Genomic DNA, 16,772 nt, shown 5'->3' with positions numbered 1-16,772 from the left:
CCCCTTAGGCTCCAAATGCAGGCAATGCACGTAAAATGTATGCCATTGATCTCTTCAGACTACAGAAGGCCATTTAGAAAATATGAATACTTCTTTGCAACTCAAGTGCCTAAATCCAGTGGCCTATTTTAAATCAAGGACTGAAGAAAGTCAGTCAGGAATTCATCAATAATTTTGTCATCTCCTAGGCAAAGTAACCTGCTTCAGAAGGGGAATCTCATAACAAAAACGCTACTTGAATTGTTTATATGCCATTAATTTTTTTGGCAGTTACATTATCAGTAGCAATAGTATCTGACTCTTGCTAGCTCTTTGCTTCAGCTTAGGGCCTTAATTGAATTAAAGGGTATGAACATGTAAGAAGTTTCAAGGCTCCCCTGTGTGTAACTTCATGCTAAAATAATGAACAATTAAAGGAATAAGGTCTTTTTTCCCCTTGTTTCCCAATTCCCAGTTGTATTTATTTGAAAAAGATAAGGCAACTTTGTTATCCTCTGGATGAAAAAAATTGCAGTTGATTTTGCCATACTAGCAAAGCAGGTCATTGCCTAGGGAAAAATGCATGAAGAATTGAATCCTCCATAATTATATTGGGGATTTCTGGGGGAGAGCAAAGGGATTCCTGTTTGCCAAGGCAGAAATGCCTTAAATTCAACTCTGGACAGACAAGCAATTAGAATGGCTTGTTCAGGATCACAGGATCAATTTCTGTCCCCTGAAATGTGTAAGCCAGATAAAAGAGGCCCCTGTATAAGAGGAGGTGGAATTATCACAAAACAGGGTATCTTATGCATTATGTTGTGATAAAATGAAATGCTTGGATTGGAGCTGTTGCTTAAAGCTTTTGGTGATACTTTATACAAAAATGTTAGGAGTTTTTTTGGGTTTTTTTTGTGATTTTTTTTTGGTAGGATTTATTGTTTGGTTTAGATTTTCGGGTTTTTTTTGCTTTTAAAAATACAAGGTGGCATACTTAGAGGCATCTGAAACATTGAAGAGATGACCTCCTAATCATATTGCCTGCTCCACCCCAATTCAATTTACAGAATTGAAGGAAGCCATCCTTGGAGAAGGGATTACATTTGTTGCGATCCACTCTTACAGACAGTGACCCAGTATATTTAAAGCATGCTCTAAAAACAGTTTGAAAAAACAGGTCATAAAGTTCATGTTTGTGCTGTCAACAGGCCAACTGTTGTGCCTCAGCTGGGAGATACAAAGCTGTGACTTTAATCTGTGCAGGGTAGCCCTAATCATGGATATATTTAGACAGCCACATTATCAGCTGCCAGGGGGACCTGATTGCTGCTGAGAGCCCAGATCCTCTGTTGCACCAGTGCCCTGGCTGGTGTAGCTGCCAAAAGTAGGCAGCAAAAATATTCTGAAGTGGCCAACTTCCCTGTGTCCTGTCAGCCATGGGGCTCTCCAGAGTGCTCCCCACACATGGACCTCACTGCAGCACTGCAGTGACTTGTCTGCAGTCACACACGTAAGCAGCCCGATGCACCCCGTCCTCATGAAGGACCATGCACATAGCGTGCTCCATCCACTGGTGCTCTTACAGCCCATGGGATCAGAACAAAGGGGGTCACATACAGCCCACAGCACCAGGCACCAGAAACTGTATGTTGTGCATTTTGGGTCCTAGCAACTGAAGTTTTGCTCTGTAGATTCGCTTCTCTTGGTCACAGCACGCAGCCACAGTGACTGTGTGGACAGAGCCATGGGTTGTAACTCTGGGCAAAGAGATGCACAGCAGGCTAAAGGAGTGTTAGTTACCCAGTGGTGAAACAGGAACAAAAACACTCTTGTGTCCTGTATTTTCCTCTGTACATGTCTGTGGAAGATGTTTGTGTTATCTAAACACAAAACAGCTGCAGCTCTCCCAGAGGGGTCAGAGGCCTTGGTTATCAGCCCAATGCCCCCTCATGTCTGGAGGGGAGACAGAACTGAGAGCAAGCAGAAGATGCATGAGCATGCATGAATCTGAAAGGAGGAAAGGGCTGACTTTTATTTTTCTTTTCTCTTTGGAAAAGGCTTTTCTAAGTGGATGTAAAAACAATTACCCATCTTTTATGAGCTCTGGGATGTACAAATGACATACCTAAATAAATTTGAAATCTTTCACTATCTTCAGTTACATATTGTCCTTGCTTTCTGTCCTGGCAGGTTGAAGAGGGTTTAACTATTTTTTTTTTTTTTGTATCAGAGGACATACTTGATTCTCTTGAAAGTAGTATCTGTGTGTATGAAATGGAAAGTAGGAATGTATTTAGTCCTCTTAAGGAGTGGGACTATTTGTATTAATAGAATCGTCCCAATTTAACAGCAAAACTTCAGATTCTGATAACTGAAAACATTTTAAACTTCTTTAGCCTTTAATACTCTGTATCTAAATTGCAAATGAACTGTTGAGGAAAGTGTTTGTTGAAGTGTGTTTTACGAGTGCTATAATCCACATGGTAATCTGCAGGTTTTTAAAAATTAACATTTCTTGGATTTTGTAACAAAATATACCATTAAAAACTTTAACTATTCTGGGACCAATTTTAAAAGATGGATCTTAGTTCTTTCAGTATTAGTAGAGGGGTTCAAATAATTCAAATCAGCATAGGGATGATATTCATTGCTGTTTGTGCTGCTTGATTTCCAAGGTAAAAACAGTTCATTCAGCTATCCTAGAAATAAAAATAATTGCTTTTTCAATATTGTATGTGTCTAAGTACCTCTGAAGTGACCCTTCAGTATTCCAATAAATCTGATAGCCTTTAAACCCATTCGTCATGTGCAAAGGGTGACAAATGTTCTCAATTCACGTGACTTAGAGCTACCTGCTAAAGGACCAATGAGAAGATACAGTTCCTAACAAGCATCGTCTGGACTGTGCCTCCTGATCTCATACTCTGCTATTGGCAAAAAGGAAGTCATCTATTTCCCAGCATTTGAATGTTTTGTCAGTTAAAACTGAGGAAAAAAAAACCCAAAAAACAAAACCAAGCATGAAAGTCAGTCAATAGGTTAAAAGCCACCAAGTTAAAGGAATCAGGCGTGGTAAATTTTAAAGGCAAGGTTCCTAAATCATTCAACACAGTGAAAGATCCTGCTACAGAATTTCATGGCAAAACTCTAACACCAGAGGAAAGCATGCTGGCTTTGGGATGTGTATGCACCAGCAAACAGCTGATGTAAGTGCACATCAGTATGTTGAGCTTATGCTTCCAGAAGAGGAAGGTATGGATAAATAGGCTGGTCAGCTTCTTTTCAAGGAGTTAGTGAGACTGACACATAATAAAGAAGTTAGTGCCGATAACTATAAAAATGCTTGGAAAGAACTCATGGCAGTTATAAAACAAAAATATGCCCCTACCTTTGTTTCATTTGCTTCAGAAATGAGTGCACATAAAATTCTCTTCCACCCTCCATTAAACAACTGTTTGGTCTCCAATCTTCGGAATTAATGAGCAACATTACTGCATTTTTATGTGACCATCCATAACTTTATTTACTACAGGTAATCTTTTATTCATCTGTCTTCACAAAGAAGGGTGTTAACCTTCATCAGGAGTAGTAAAACTGCTGTTGCCTTTGTTCTAAAGCCTCCACTGATGAAATGGGCATTTCTGTGGTTGTAACTGCTTTATAGTTGGAGTGGGGAATCTAAAGCAAGTTTTTGGTATTTACAAACACAGGGTCAAAAAGATTTGAGATTATTAGATTAAAAATGAAATGAGATCCACAGTAATCTAATACACTCCAAACTGGCAAAAGGTGAAATTTCTACCTGCACCCAAAGAAAGTGGGATTCTTCATATCATCAAAACTTCTTGAGATATTGAACCCTCATAAGTGTTCTGTTAGGCTGAGAGTTGCAACTACTGTTCTCTTCAAATCTTGAGCAGCTGAAGCTCAGCCTTGTTGTACTTTTGGCCACTGGGTGAAATGTTGAGTTTAAATCAACAAAGCAGTGAAGTATGGCTCAGTTCATCCTTCTAAGACTGTTTTGTGTTGAAATCACTGCATTAGTCTAGCAATTTAAAACATGTACATGAAAAATTCAGGTTTCAATCACTATTTCTTACTGTACATTCCACTACCTTAAGAACAAAAAATATGACCAGTCTTCAGGAAATGTCAGCTATTACTAAGACATCTTTATACAAACTATTGAATCTACTTTTAATGCAAAGTAGGAAATTTCATAACTGATGGACAGATAATTTTCTTTAGGACTGTAGCAACTGAAGGAGTTTTCTTATGATCATTCCAGGACATCTGTAATAATATCTTTATACTGTGATATCAATACAGAAAATCCAGGGAGTATGCACTCACATTGGGAGGTAGCTTTGAACAGATCTGGAAATTTCAGGGCAAGGGGGACAGTTGGGAAAGTTTTTTGTTGTTGCTGTTGTCTTTTGGTTTTATAAATCTTATGTGAAACAGAAGTGTTTGGGTGCTGGCATCACCAACTCTGGCACGGCCCTACAGAAACCATGCTGCCTGGTAGATGAGTGAAGCTCTGAGTTGGTGGGAGGAGATGACTCTGTAGGAAATACCCTAGAGCTCCAGGGTAACAAAACTGAGTGGAAACAATAAAGGCATGATGGTCTATGCAGAGGAAAGGAATGTGTTGCAGACATTCCCTGCCTTGGCCTTGCACATGTTGGTTTCTTGGTATGAAGTAGCGCAGTTTCAGGGCCTGAGCTGGCTGCAGTGATGTGGCACCAGACAGGGCTGAGACAGATGGTGGGACTCCACCTACTTCTGGTGAAGCACAGCCCTGTATTTTTGTTCCATCGTGTAGATACACATGACTCTAGGTCTCCCTTCCTCTCTGTTATCTCAAATGAATTTCTACTTTTAGGTGGCCACTTCAAGGCATCAGTTCCCTCTCCACTAACTGCTAGCTGAGCTGTGGGCCACAAAAACCCAAAGGGAGAACAATGTGGCTGCAAAGACATTTTATGAAGTTCCTCAAGGGATGTATTATGCAACTGCTATATCTCTTATGCAATTTTTTATAAGCAGGCTTTCATAAAGTAGCAATTTTTTTAAAAAAAACATGTTTCAAAAAAAACCCCAGAGAGTCCTCTTAAATAATTTAAAAGTGAATTAAGATGTGAAAAAGAAAAGAAAAAGTTCTGAAACAGTAGGTTCATCCTTTGCAAGCTTGGGATCATGTATTAATGCACTGCATAGTTGCAAAGAAAATGGCTTTCTATCTTTGCCTGTATGTTAGATCCTGCTGGAACACTCTGTTCCCTGCTCCCAGGAACACTTAATGCCGCTCGAACCATGTGTACCCAGCGCTACATGGAAGAATTGAGTGGCTCCTCCCACACAGCCAAGCACATCTCCTTGCTATTGTAAGAGGGGTATCAAGCAGCTTTTGTTCCTCTGTCTCTGAAAATGCATCAGACAAACATGGGGGGAAAAATAGTCAGTGAAGGTGCTTGCTGTTGGAAGCAGAAAAAGAAAAGACATAGATCAAAAGGCTGGGATTTTTTTGATTCATAAATGTTATGCATCCCTAAGTTTTTTCTTTTTTTTTTTTCTTTTTTTTTTCAGATTAAAAATCTGTGCTTTTCTTGTTTTTCATCACAGGCCTGTTTAAGACATCTGGTTAATCTAAGTCAGAACTGATGGCCTAATTTTATAGAGGTGTATGTTTCTGTTGTCAAGATTTTTGTTTCTATTTTGTTTAGTCTTTTCTGATTTCCTTTAAAAATGGAGGAAAAAGAAACAACTTTCTTTTTTTTGTGGTGAAATAACTGTAGATTACTGCGTCTGCTTGTATTCAGGCCTCTCTCCCTGTTTTTCTAGTGTTATCAAGCATGGTCATATAAGATACTTATATAAATGGTCAGACAGCTCTTGTTTCCTGTAAAATAGTGCCATTAAAAAACAAGAACCCTTTTTTCCCTTTTTTTTTTTTTTGGTTGATTGGTTTTGGTTGCTTGGGTTTTTGCAGGGTTTTTTTTGTGGTGGGTTATTTTTTTGTTGGGTTTTTTTTTGGTGGGTTTTTTTGTTAGGAATAGGTAATTTATAGGCAGTATAGGACAAAGCAGGCTCCTCAGTTTATTGCACATGTGTAAGAAAGGAGCAAAAACAGTAGGACCTCTGATATTCAAAGTCTTGGATTATGTGCCCTAAAATCACAACCCTGCTCATTTGCAATTATAAGGATAATCTCATCATCGTCAGGGACATTACTCACATGACTGAATTCAGGAAAGTAAGTTATTGGGTGTTCAGGTTTCTTCACCACATCTGGGGAAAGAATTCAAGCCACATGAGGAGCAGCCAAACAGCTTAATTTTTGGCATGTGACACACACTGCAATCCTGTTAAAGGGATGAGTGACTACACTTTCAAACAACCATGATTGAACTGTCCACATGTAAATGCAGTTGAACAGCACTGTATATACAGCTACACAATCAAGTAAGAGCTGTGTAGCTGTGATTTTAATTTTTCTTCCCACCTGATAATATCCAGAAAATCTCTCAGTACTCAAAGGGAGGTAATAACACAGACTCTCTATGTGATGTTCCGTCAGCCTGCCAAATCTGTCCTAGAGAACTAATTATATTAATTTTGTCCTGAGAATTCTGTCTGAGACTGATTAAAATGCCTGAGTTAATACCATTGCAAGGAGAAAAAAAGCTGTAACAGGAGTAGTGCCATGACTACAAATGACAATGGGAAAGCGAATAAGTTGTGGCAAGTGTTGGCTAGAAAAAAATGAGGGGGGAAAAAAGATAAGTGCCTCTTCTTGCAGCAGAGTATTCGCTGCATTGATATGCAGGATTTAAATAGACCACAATAAAAGGACAAAAACCCCCAGCTAAAATGAAATAATTTGACCTCCAATGCCAGACTCTGCACAAAATGAAACACACACAGAGACACCTGATTTACAAGCCAAAAAACCCACATGTCCAGCTTTGGTGGAGAAATGTTTGGAGTATAGTGAGGCAGGTATGTATGTCTAGCTAAATATTGCAATCACTGTTTTACTGGTTTTTTCTGTCTTAGTAAGTGCATAGTAGGTAATATCCTTTGTAGTCTGGGAAGACCTGGCCTAAAATGTCCAGTGTTACCATTACAACATCTCCACATTTTGCTATTTTGAGGCATTTTTGGGACAGGCAGATTTGGTGAAGGTTTGGTTGCTACTACTTAGTAACTGGTCCAAAGGAGCCATCTATTTAGAAGTGTACCTGATTTCCAAATCACAAATCTTAATAAAGCTGCTTAAGACATTTTTATGACATCACTGGAAAATAAATGAAAAGGGCTTTTCTCAGATGTTTATCAAAATATTTTAAAAATGTGTCTGGATTTTTAACTATATCATAAATCAAAGTACATAAGGTGCAAATACTAAGGAAAAAAGTACTTCCAGGATTGATATGTTGGTTTCTTATAATCTTTAAAATAAGTATTTTAATGGAATTTGCACTTAAAATCTGCAGACAGTCACAGTTTTAATTCTAACAGTCAGGAAATACTGTCATAAAAGTATAATGAAAAATTCTTGGTTTTTCCTTTGCCCGACCATAGGGTGACTGAGAGCCCCGTGCTGACCAACACAGGCTGCTCTGGCAGTCCCCAGGCAGTGCAAGAGCCCATAATACAGCCACTATGGACAAGGGTATTTGAAATTATTTCAGGTCTTCCTAAAACTATATGGCAGGCCAGGAAAAAAAAAAAAAAAGAAGAAGAGAAGAAGAGAACTATAAACCTCTTTATTATCCCTCCCATCCCAGTTTTACTATGAAAAACTACAGGAAAGGTAAAAATTTGGAATTTGAGATTACATCATCTGATTGCAGAGCACAACAACGAATGGCTGAATCACTCTTTCCACTTACAAGCTACTTTCACTTTAATATTATTGTTAACAACTTCCATTCAGGATTGTAATGAATGATTGTTTATCTCACCTAGGTTAGTTTATCCTGTTTTATTCATAAGTTCATAAAAAGGAAAACCCGAATGTGTAATAAAGGTTATGTATGGCTATGTTGCAAGGAGTTCTCTCTATTGACAAGCTTGCAAATGATCTGTTTCTATTGTCTTCTTAAATTTTTGTTTTTACTGGACCCAAACTACGATTGCTTTATTAAAAACAAGTGTTCCATGTACTGCCACACTGCTACTATCCCATTTAGGAAAAAAAATTATCTCTATAAGCAAAACAGAATACTATGTTCTGAATTTGCTTTTATCTGCTACATATGTATGCTGTCACATGTTGTTTGCTGAAGTCAAAGCAATAGCATAGGAAAAGCCTTCTGTTGAATCTGTCCTGGCCAGATTCTGGTTTCTGCCACCTGAGGCTCATGCCACAAGGAATATCTTCTCAGTGAGTGGCCCCTTTGAAATCGAGTTTATCCCCCATAGAGCAAACCTTTTTCTGTAAGGAGTTAAGTCCAGTAAAGTTTTGCCATTTTTAGGATGTATGAGATGGTTCTCCTGAAATGAACACGCCATAGTTATGACCAATGCTGACAGCTTTTGGTGCCCTTCTGAATCTTTCCATCCACTCTTGAGCTTCCTGACGCAGCAGCAATGTTTGTTGAACAACTGCCAAACTGTAGAATGGGACTCTGGCTTACAGGACTAGTCCCACTTTCTTAAACAGGACTCTACTTATGTGAGAAGTGGTCTGAGGAATTCATTGCCTGATAGACCAATTTAGAAATGCAGACTGCAGGTGTGTGGGTTTGCATGTAAGCATGAGCATGTTGAAGAGAGAGGGAAGTTCCCAGTGTGGTCACAAATCAGACTTCTGCCCTTTCTCTGACTCATACCAGTCTATCTCATCCTTTCAGATGTGAAACTTCTCCATTTTGGAAGAGTATGTGACTGACTTTTCACCCCCACACTTTTTCAGGATGAAACAACTCATTGCTCCAACACTGCAGTTTTGTACAGTGTTGCGATGCTGGGTTGAGAGACAGGCTTACAACAGGAGCTGAAAAGCCCTTACTCCCTCCTCACTGGAGAGTGCCGCTTTGCCAGTGGGCTGGATCCATACGACATTTCTGAGCCCAGGTCTGAGCCTGAGCTCAAGTCCAAACATTTCTAGTGGCAACACAATAGGAATGACAGCCTGCTCTCAAGGCGTCAAAAAGGGAAAAAAAGCCTTGGGGCCAACATTCCCCTTGGAAGGCAGGCAAGGACACTCACCTGCAGCGTGGGGGGCTGGCTACTGCTGTCTCTGTCTACAAACAAGCCATGGAGCCAAAGTTTTTCCAGGGAGGACTCCCATATCACCACTGTAGCTTGAGGAGTGTCTGCTTGAAAACTTTACTCACCATGGTGGGAACTCACAACCAAGCCTGGGGTCCCCTGAGGAGCAGCATGGCACGCAGGGCTGGCTATGGACTCAGGGTTACATCTGCCTCCTGGAGCAGCAACTTAATGTCACTAAAGCTGCCACTGCATATTCAAAGACTGAATAAGAGCTAAAACATTGAAAAATGTTTTAAGCATGCCATGCAAAGCCTTCTTCTGCAGAAAGAAAAAATAAAAGAGGCAACCTCTTCCTATACATTTCCAAATACTTGGTAAATGACAAAATACTGTGGCATCTTCATAATATCAACCTGTGCTGAAACCAAACTCCATACATAGAATGGATTGTTGTATTTTAAGTATTGCAATCAGTACTCTTCAGCTTAGAGGTGAGAGAAACCTTTTGCCAATCTAAGACATATATATTCCTTTTTGGAAACAAATACCAAGTATTTCTCAACCGTTATTTCTTTATTAGGTCAATGCCAAACAATGCAAAAAAATATCTAGAATTGACAGTGAAACAGGAAGAGGAAAGACCTAACACTTTTCTACACTGAAAGGCTTTAACAAGATACCACATAAAAAGCCTGTAATGCTTTCACACTTTCTTGTATTTCATTATTCTGTCAGAAATCATTTCTCAAACAGGAAAAAATACCTATGCTGAATATACAGTGTATTTATTAGCATAAACAAATATATACTAATTCAGACCCTAAGACCAGAGCAAATTGTTTAAAAATCAAGTATTTTTTAAAAATCAAGATCTCTTGAATCTTCCCATTTACCACAGAGAACACTCGGTAGCTTTCTTCAGAAAAAGCTGTGAAATGAGCATGTTGCAATAGTTGCAGTGTGTGTGTGTGTGACACAGATAAAAGTGTATTTCTATTGCTTATTTCCATTATGACAGAACTACCAAAGTGCTAGGCTCTCTCCAAACCAATGTCAAGAAACAGTTCCTGCCAAAACAACATGAAAGAAATGTTGTAAAGGTTGCATTGTATTCCTTAAAAGTTAGGAAATATCAGAAGCTGGAAGGCCAGTATGACCTTAATTCAACCCTTCTGTGCATATCCATTATGATCCGGTCCTTAATTACATGATCAGATATTCTTTTTCTTTATTTTTTTTCTCCCTAGGGCCTCTGCTTCATTTAAAGTATCAGATGGGCTGAATAAGGCAGTTCTTAAATGTTTACATTTTTCTTTTTCAGCACCCTGCCATTAAGGGTGAGCATCTTGCACTATTAACCAGGCAAACCGCCTCCTCTGTGTCTGGAGCTGCAGAGACAGGAGTAGACAGCTGGGACCCAGCCAGAGAAAAAAGAACCACTTTGTATATCCTAAAATGTGGAAGTGCCGAAGAAGTTCAGAGTGGCGTGGCAGATCAGTGAAACACGCTGGCAGCTGGCAGGAGCTAAGCTACAAACAGGCAGCGCTATGGCCAGTTTGTTTGACGCTCTCCATTAAAGTCCAATCAAGAAAAGTTGACTTTGCTTGATCCCATGAGCTCCATGCCAAAGTCTTTCTCATCAATAAGAGCCTGCAGATTCTAAAGATGATCTTTGGGAGAATTTCACAGGCCAGAAATGGCAGCAGCTCCTTTGCTGTCTCACCATAGCACTGAGATGAAACTGATTTGCCTAGACTGGGAAAACAAGACAGTTATTAGTATCAGCAGCTCCAGTTACCTTGTTCATGCCCACGGATAGGGATGAGATCCTCCTGGCAGGCATCTGAAGCCTTGGCCTTGAAGTTACACTTGAACAGCTTGGTGGCTGCAAGCAATGAACACCAAGGTAGTTCACTCCTCGCCGGTGGACTGGATGTGTATGCACAGCATTTTACCCTTTCCACAGAAAAGACTGCCTTTATATATGCTGTTACTATTTGGAATCAATAGGAACTATGAGAACATGATTACTAAAGAGTTCTGAATTTATTGACTTTGCAAGAGATTTGAGAGGAACTCCTTGATGGGCCAGAAAGCTTTTTTTTTTAAAAAAAAAAAGATTAAAAGGATTTTTTAAATTACTCCCCTCTCACAGAGTGTGACATGAAGTACCTATTGCCACATTATGTTCTTAAAAGCACAACTCAAGGGGGATGATTCAAATCTGAACAGCCTTGCTGTCCATGGCAATTATGGCTGGTGACAGCTTTCTAAACCTCATGTTTTGGGGTGCTACTATGTAAGACCACTTACCTGCTTAAGAGTTCCTAAAACTCCTGAGCATTCGATTCTGGATGGAACTAAGCAGAAGAGATGACAAAGTGGCCAAGGTAATAAAGCTCAGGTCCAAGCAAAGGTGGCAAACATTGTACTATTTTATTGTTGTTTTTTGAAGTATTTCCAGTAATTATTTCAGTGTAATTGTAAAGCTCAAACATCACTTTTGCATAAGGTGACAGCTTCCAGTAGGATGGTGGACCTTGCTTCAAGGGAAAGAAGCATCTGCTGCTTCAAGGTTTGAAAGAGCACAGCACTTTCCACCCTATGAACAGAGCAGAAATGGCAGCTCTGGGTATACCTCACATATGCCACAGAAGCACAGAGAAGAAAGGATGGCTGGCACCTAAGGAGCAGCAAGAGCACAGGCCAAGCTGGCAGCCGTTCCCTTCTCACAGAAGGGAGGGTCAGCTCATAATTGTTATTGTAACACTCAGAAGTTAGTAGAGGGGAAATGGATGAGGCTGTGCTCTAAAACCCACACCAACATTTTTTAGTACGCAGTAAAGCTGTGAGTTTGAGCTCTCAGGATTGTCTTTTGAAGGTGTTTTGCAGATTTCCCCTGTGTATAGAGTCAAAGAAAGTCCCTTGAGGCTGGCAGCCTAAGATAGAAGAGATCCCGTGTGGAGAGAAAAGACCAAAAGCAGTATACAGTTATATTTCTCACACTAGATAAGCAAAAAAACCGTGACCTTCATCTTTTATTCAAATTATTTCACACGTGTATTTTTATATATTTCATTAGTGAATTCTTTCCACTGAAAAAGAAATCGTGTGTTATGTGTGCCTTTGTTGGACTAACTTCTGATCCTTGACTATAAGAACTGTACATGCAAGTATCAGGGATCAGGCTGTATGCCATCTACAGCTTTGCATGGAGGCAGGGCACATATCCTCGGAAGAGAATAAGGTTTCTATCAAAGAAGCTACATTTCTGTGTTTTTAACAACATTAAAACAAACAAACCAACCAAACAGAAAACTTCTGCCGCTTCTTTCGTCTCCCCTTTTGTTTTACAAAAAGCACTGGAAGGCCTGAGGTTGACACTCTTCTCGGCAGTCCCTAGCTGATCCATCACGGCCCGCAGGGGCTTTGTGACAGGACAGCCGGGCTAACAGCACAGAGCGAGGGGGAACGCGCAGAGTGCGGGGGGCGAGCAGGGCCAGACGCTGTGTCCGGACGCGTCCGCAGAGAGCCGGCGCTGAGGCCTGGCCCGCGGCCTAGGGAAGGTCTCGTCGTGCTCCCGCACAAGGGCCTGGCGCTGCCCGAGGAAGGGTTCGCTCTGCGCCAGGTCCCCGGACGGAGACCGCGGTGTGGCCGCTGTCTGAAGGCCAAGGCTCACAAGCGTGAGGAAGCACCACGCTCGGGCTCCCGGGCCACCGGCGGTGCCACCGCCACCACTGCCTGGTGCAGGCGGACACAGACACGTCACCGCCGCTGCCTGCGGGCATAAACAATCACCGGTCTGCGAGCGCCCACGTCCTGCTGCGGCCGCCCTCGCGTGGGGAGGTACCAGCGCACGGACACGGCCCGGCGGGGCCGAGGCGAGCGCCAGAACGGCCCCGCCCGCCCCCGCGCCGCCGCTTCCCCGCGCGCCGCCCGCCCCCGCCGCTGACGTGGCTCCGCGCTCCCCAGAGACAGCGCGCGGCCGCGCGCGCCGCAGCCCCGCCCGCTCGCGCACTGCGCGCGGTCCCGCCGCCAGCCGGCGCCACGCGCCGCACCGTGCCGCACCGTGCCGCGCGCGCGCCGATGCGCGCGGGAACGCTTCGCACCGGCGCGCGCCCCGCCCCCCGCGCACACGGCTCCCCGCAGCGCGGGCGCGCGCCCCAGCACGCAGAGGCTCCCGCGCGGGCACGCGAGCCTTCGCACCGCCCCCCGCGCGCGCCCCCGGCTCTATTTGTTTACAGCCGATTACGTCACCCACCACGGCCGGCCCCGCCCCGCCGCCTGCCGTCACGATGGTGCGATCGCCGGATTGGCGGCGGCGCGCCCCCGGCGCCATGACGCAACTTCCGGCCGGCGGCGGCTATAAGAGGCGGCGGACGGCTCGTAGCTCCCTTCGCCCCTCGCCGCAGGAAATGCGGGGAGCGCTGCCGCGGCCGCCGCTGCTGCCGCCGCCCCCCTGCCGCAGGAAGAGGAGGCGGAGGCTGCCGCCCCCGGGATGTGATCTGGGCTCTGCCGCCTGCTCCGCGCCCAGTTAGAGCCGCGCCGCTCTCGTCCCGTCCTGTCCCGCGCCGCTCGCCCCGCGCCGCGTCCCGACCCGTCCCGCCCCAGCGCCGGCCGCCCCGGAGAGCTGGCTGCCGCCCGCCGCCGCCTCCATGCATCCCGCCCTGTACACCCGGGCCAGCATGATACGTGAGATCGCCGCGGCCGTGGGCTTCATCTCCAAGTTCCTGCGGACCAAGGGGCTGATGAACGAGCGGCAGCTGCAGACCTTCAGCCAGTGCCTGCAGGAGCTGCTGGCAGGTGAGGGCGGCGTGGGCGCGGCGGGAGCCGCTCCCCCCCCTCCGCCGCGGGCCGCCTGCCTGGGCGGTGCGGGCGGCACAGCGCCCCGCGGGCGGCCGGCCGGCCGGAGAGGGGGAAAGGGAAAGATCGGCCCTTTCTAGGGGCTGGAGCCCCTGCGGGGGGCGACTGGGGCACCGCGGCCATGGCTCGCCCTTTGCTGGGACCCTCCGTGCCGAGCTGGCCCCGGCGGGTGTGGGAGGCAGAGCGGGCTGTAAACAAAAGGGGCTCGGGCGTCGCTCAGGCAGCTCCCCCTCCCCACACACACACACACACACACACACAATCCTTGGCTCCGCAGACAAAGCTTTCGAGCAGCCCGGACTTGAGCTCCGCGCCAAGGGCTCAAACCGCCCGATTTCCAGAAAGAAAAATGCTCCGAAGTTGTTTATTTTTGTCAAGTAAAATTCGTCGGTGGGCGATGAGTCTCGGTTCCTCTTTCTTCTGGAAGCGTCTCTTAGCCGGCCCACAGCCCTGGTTAGGAACAAATACCGAGGGTTCCTTCGCTGCCCTGTAGGTTTTGTAATCCCAAGCCTGTGTCCCAGTGGGCTCGATGGTGTCTATAAGTACCGTCAGATCGATAGGGTTTGGGGTGGGATAAAACTCCTGAGGTAAGTGAAGTCCTTGGTTTCTCGCCATGGAAAACAGGCTGGGAAGAACAGTGATGAAATACAGCCTGAGTCAGTCGGTAAATGCTGCCCAGCTTCTTCCCTAGTTATTTTTGGGTGTTCTTAGAATGTGAGAAGCTAAGCATGGGTGTGATCTCAAGAGGATGCTGGAAGGGGTCTTTTTTTCCTATCTGGTTTATGAAGTTTTGAAGCTCTTGAGTTTTTCTGTTATGTATGTAATAATTTTTGTATTTTATATTTGTTTTTCTGAATGCTAGGAAGTTGCTTTTCACTCCTTTCTGGTGGTGGACGTTGTTCTCTATACAGTAGCACAAAACAGTAACTTTGTAGGAGTGCTTCCCAAGGGACATTGCACTTATGTAAATCATCAGCACAAATAAAGCCTATAATGATTTCTCAAGTAATTTGATGCTAAAATAATAAGCTTTTTAAGATCTTGAGGTGCGAAATTTGCTAGAGACCAGTAATCACTGCATGTATCTTTGAACACGGAATTAAGGAGGATAATGTTTGTTTTTTATTTTATAGAACATTATAAACACCACTGGTTCCCAGAAAAGCCATGCAAGGGATCAGGTTACCGATGTATCCGGATCAACCATAAAATGGATCCTCTCATTGGACAGGCAGCACAGCGGATTGGATTGAGCAGTCAGGAACTGTTTCAGCTTCTTCCGAGCGAACTCACTCTCTGGGTTGACCCGTATGAAGTGTCCTATCGCATTGGAGAGGATGGCTCAATCTGTGTGCTGTATGAAGCTGCACCAGCAGGAGGTAGCCAAAGTAACACCAACATGCAAATGGTAGACAGCAGAATAAGCTGTAAGGAGGAACTTCTCTTGGGCAGAACTAGCCCTTCCAAAAGCTACAATATGATGACTGTATCAGGTTAAGATATAGTCTGTGGATGGATCACCTTAAAATGGATGGATAAATTTGGTTTTTACTTTGGGTGGGCACCTCTGGGGATGGATTATGGAATTTAAACCATGTCACAGCTGTGAAGATCTGGCACACGTTAGAGTGGTATACTTTAAAGTGACAGTGCCATAGTTTGGACAGTACCTTTCAGTGATTTAATAGCCTGTGAGTCAAAATGATTGCAGCTTGCTAGGGAGTAAGAAGATCTAGGAAGTGTCAGTTTCTCCAAGACTTCTGACTTATCTTCTACACCAATTTTCAACCCCAATCTGTATTTATAAAGTGATTCTCTGCAGTAGGTCTTGCAGAGTAAATTTGCACTATGACATTTATTAATTGTTAGCATTTTTGGCAGCTCAGTAACAAGACTTATGAACACCATAGTACTGGAAATTTTATTTTTCAGACTTTTACCTAGCACTTACAAATATGTATAAATGTACATAAGATAAACTAGTAAGAATGACCTGGGGAAATGGTCAGATCTTTACATTGGCCTCAAAAGTAGCAAGTGATCAGAGTCTGCCATGGCAACAGGCTTTAAAAAGACCATATAAAGACACTGTCTGAACTGTGGTGTTAGCACCAGCCAGCTATCTGTACATTTGCTAGCTTGTAGTTTTCTAAGACTGAGTAAACTTCTTATTTTTAGAAAGTGGAGGTCTGGTTTGTAATTTCCTTGTTCTTAATTGGGTAAAAGTCTTTTCCACAAACCACCATCTATTTTGTGAACTTTGTTAGTCATCTTTTATTTGGTAAATTATGAACTGGTGTAAATTTGTACAGTTCATGTATATTGATTGTGGCAAAGTTGTACAGATTTCTATATTTTGGATGAGAAATTTTTCTTCTCTCTATAATAAATTGTTTCCTATCTTGGCATTTTAATTAATCTCTTGTCGTGATTACATAGGATCAGTTAAATTATTTTTGTCTCACAGTAGAAATAAAATAGGTACTATAAAGGCTTAAAAACATCAATGGCACCCTGATGCTAGGGAACACTTGGTACAGACCTGGATTAATGAAGACCTCACATATTAGTGCTTGGGAAGTTTAGGGGAACACAATGATGTATATGTCACTTTAAACCTTTTAAAATCAGTCAATGTGGAAATAACTCCAGGGTCAATAATTCCAGGATATGAGGAAAAGGTACAGAAATAACATCCACCAAAG

General features: G+C 43.4%; 1 protein-coding gene across 1 annotated transcript; it reads left to right on the top strand.

The window, feature by feature from the left end:
• Nucleotides 1-13,585: 13,585 nt before the first annotated feature.
• Nucleotides 13,586-16,481, top strand: BTG1 (BTG anti-proliferation factor 1). Its single transcript, XM_068999996.1, has 2 exons — nt 13,586-14,007; nt 15,201-16,481. The coding sequence occupies exons 1-2, from the start codon at nt 13,860-13,862 to the stop codon at nt 15,563-15,565; spliced, it is 513 nt and encodes a 170-aa protein (XP_068856097.1). The 5' UTR covers nt 13,586-13,859; the 3' UTR covers nt 15,566-16,481.
• The last annotated feature ends 291 nt before the right edge of the window (nt 16,482-16,772 follow it).

Source organism: Aphelocoma coerulescens, chromosome 1A, assembly GCF_041296385.1.
Source record: "Aphelocoma coerulescens isolate FSJ_1873_10779 chromosome 1A, UR_Acoe_1.0, whole genome shotgun sequence".
Taxonomy (NCBI): Eukaryota; Metazoa; Chordata; class Aves; order Passeriformes; family Corvidae; genus Aphelocoma; species Aphelocoma coerulescens.
The sequence above is the reverse complement of the archived record's forward strand: the minus strand, read 5'-3'. Positions and strand labels throughout refer to the sequence as shown.

Coding starts and splice junctions, on each gene's coding strand:
- BTG1 (XM_068999996.1), top strand. CDS start 13,860: ATGCATCCCGCCCTGTACACCCGGGCCAGCATGATACGTGAGATCGCC. Junction 14,008..15,200: donor CCTGCAGGAGCTGCTGGCAG/GTGAGGGCGGCG, acceptor TTTATTTTATAG/AACATTATAAACACCACTGG.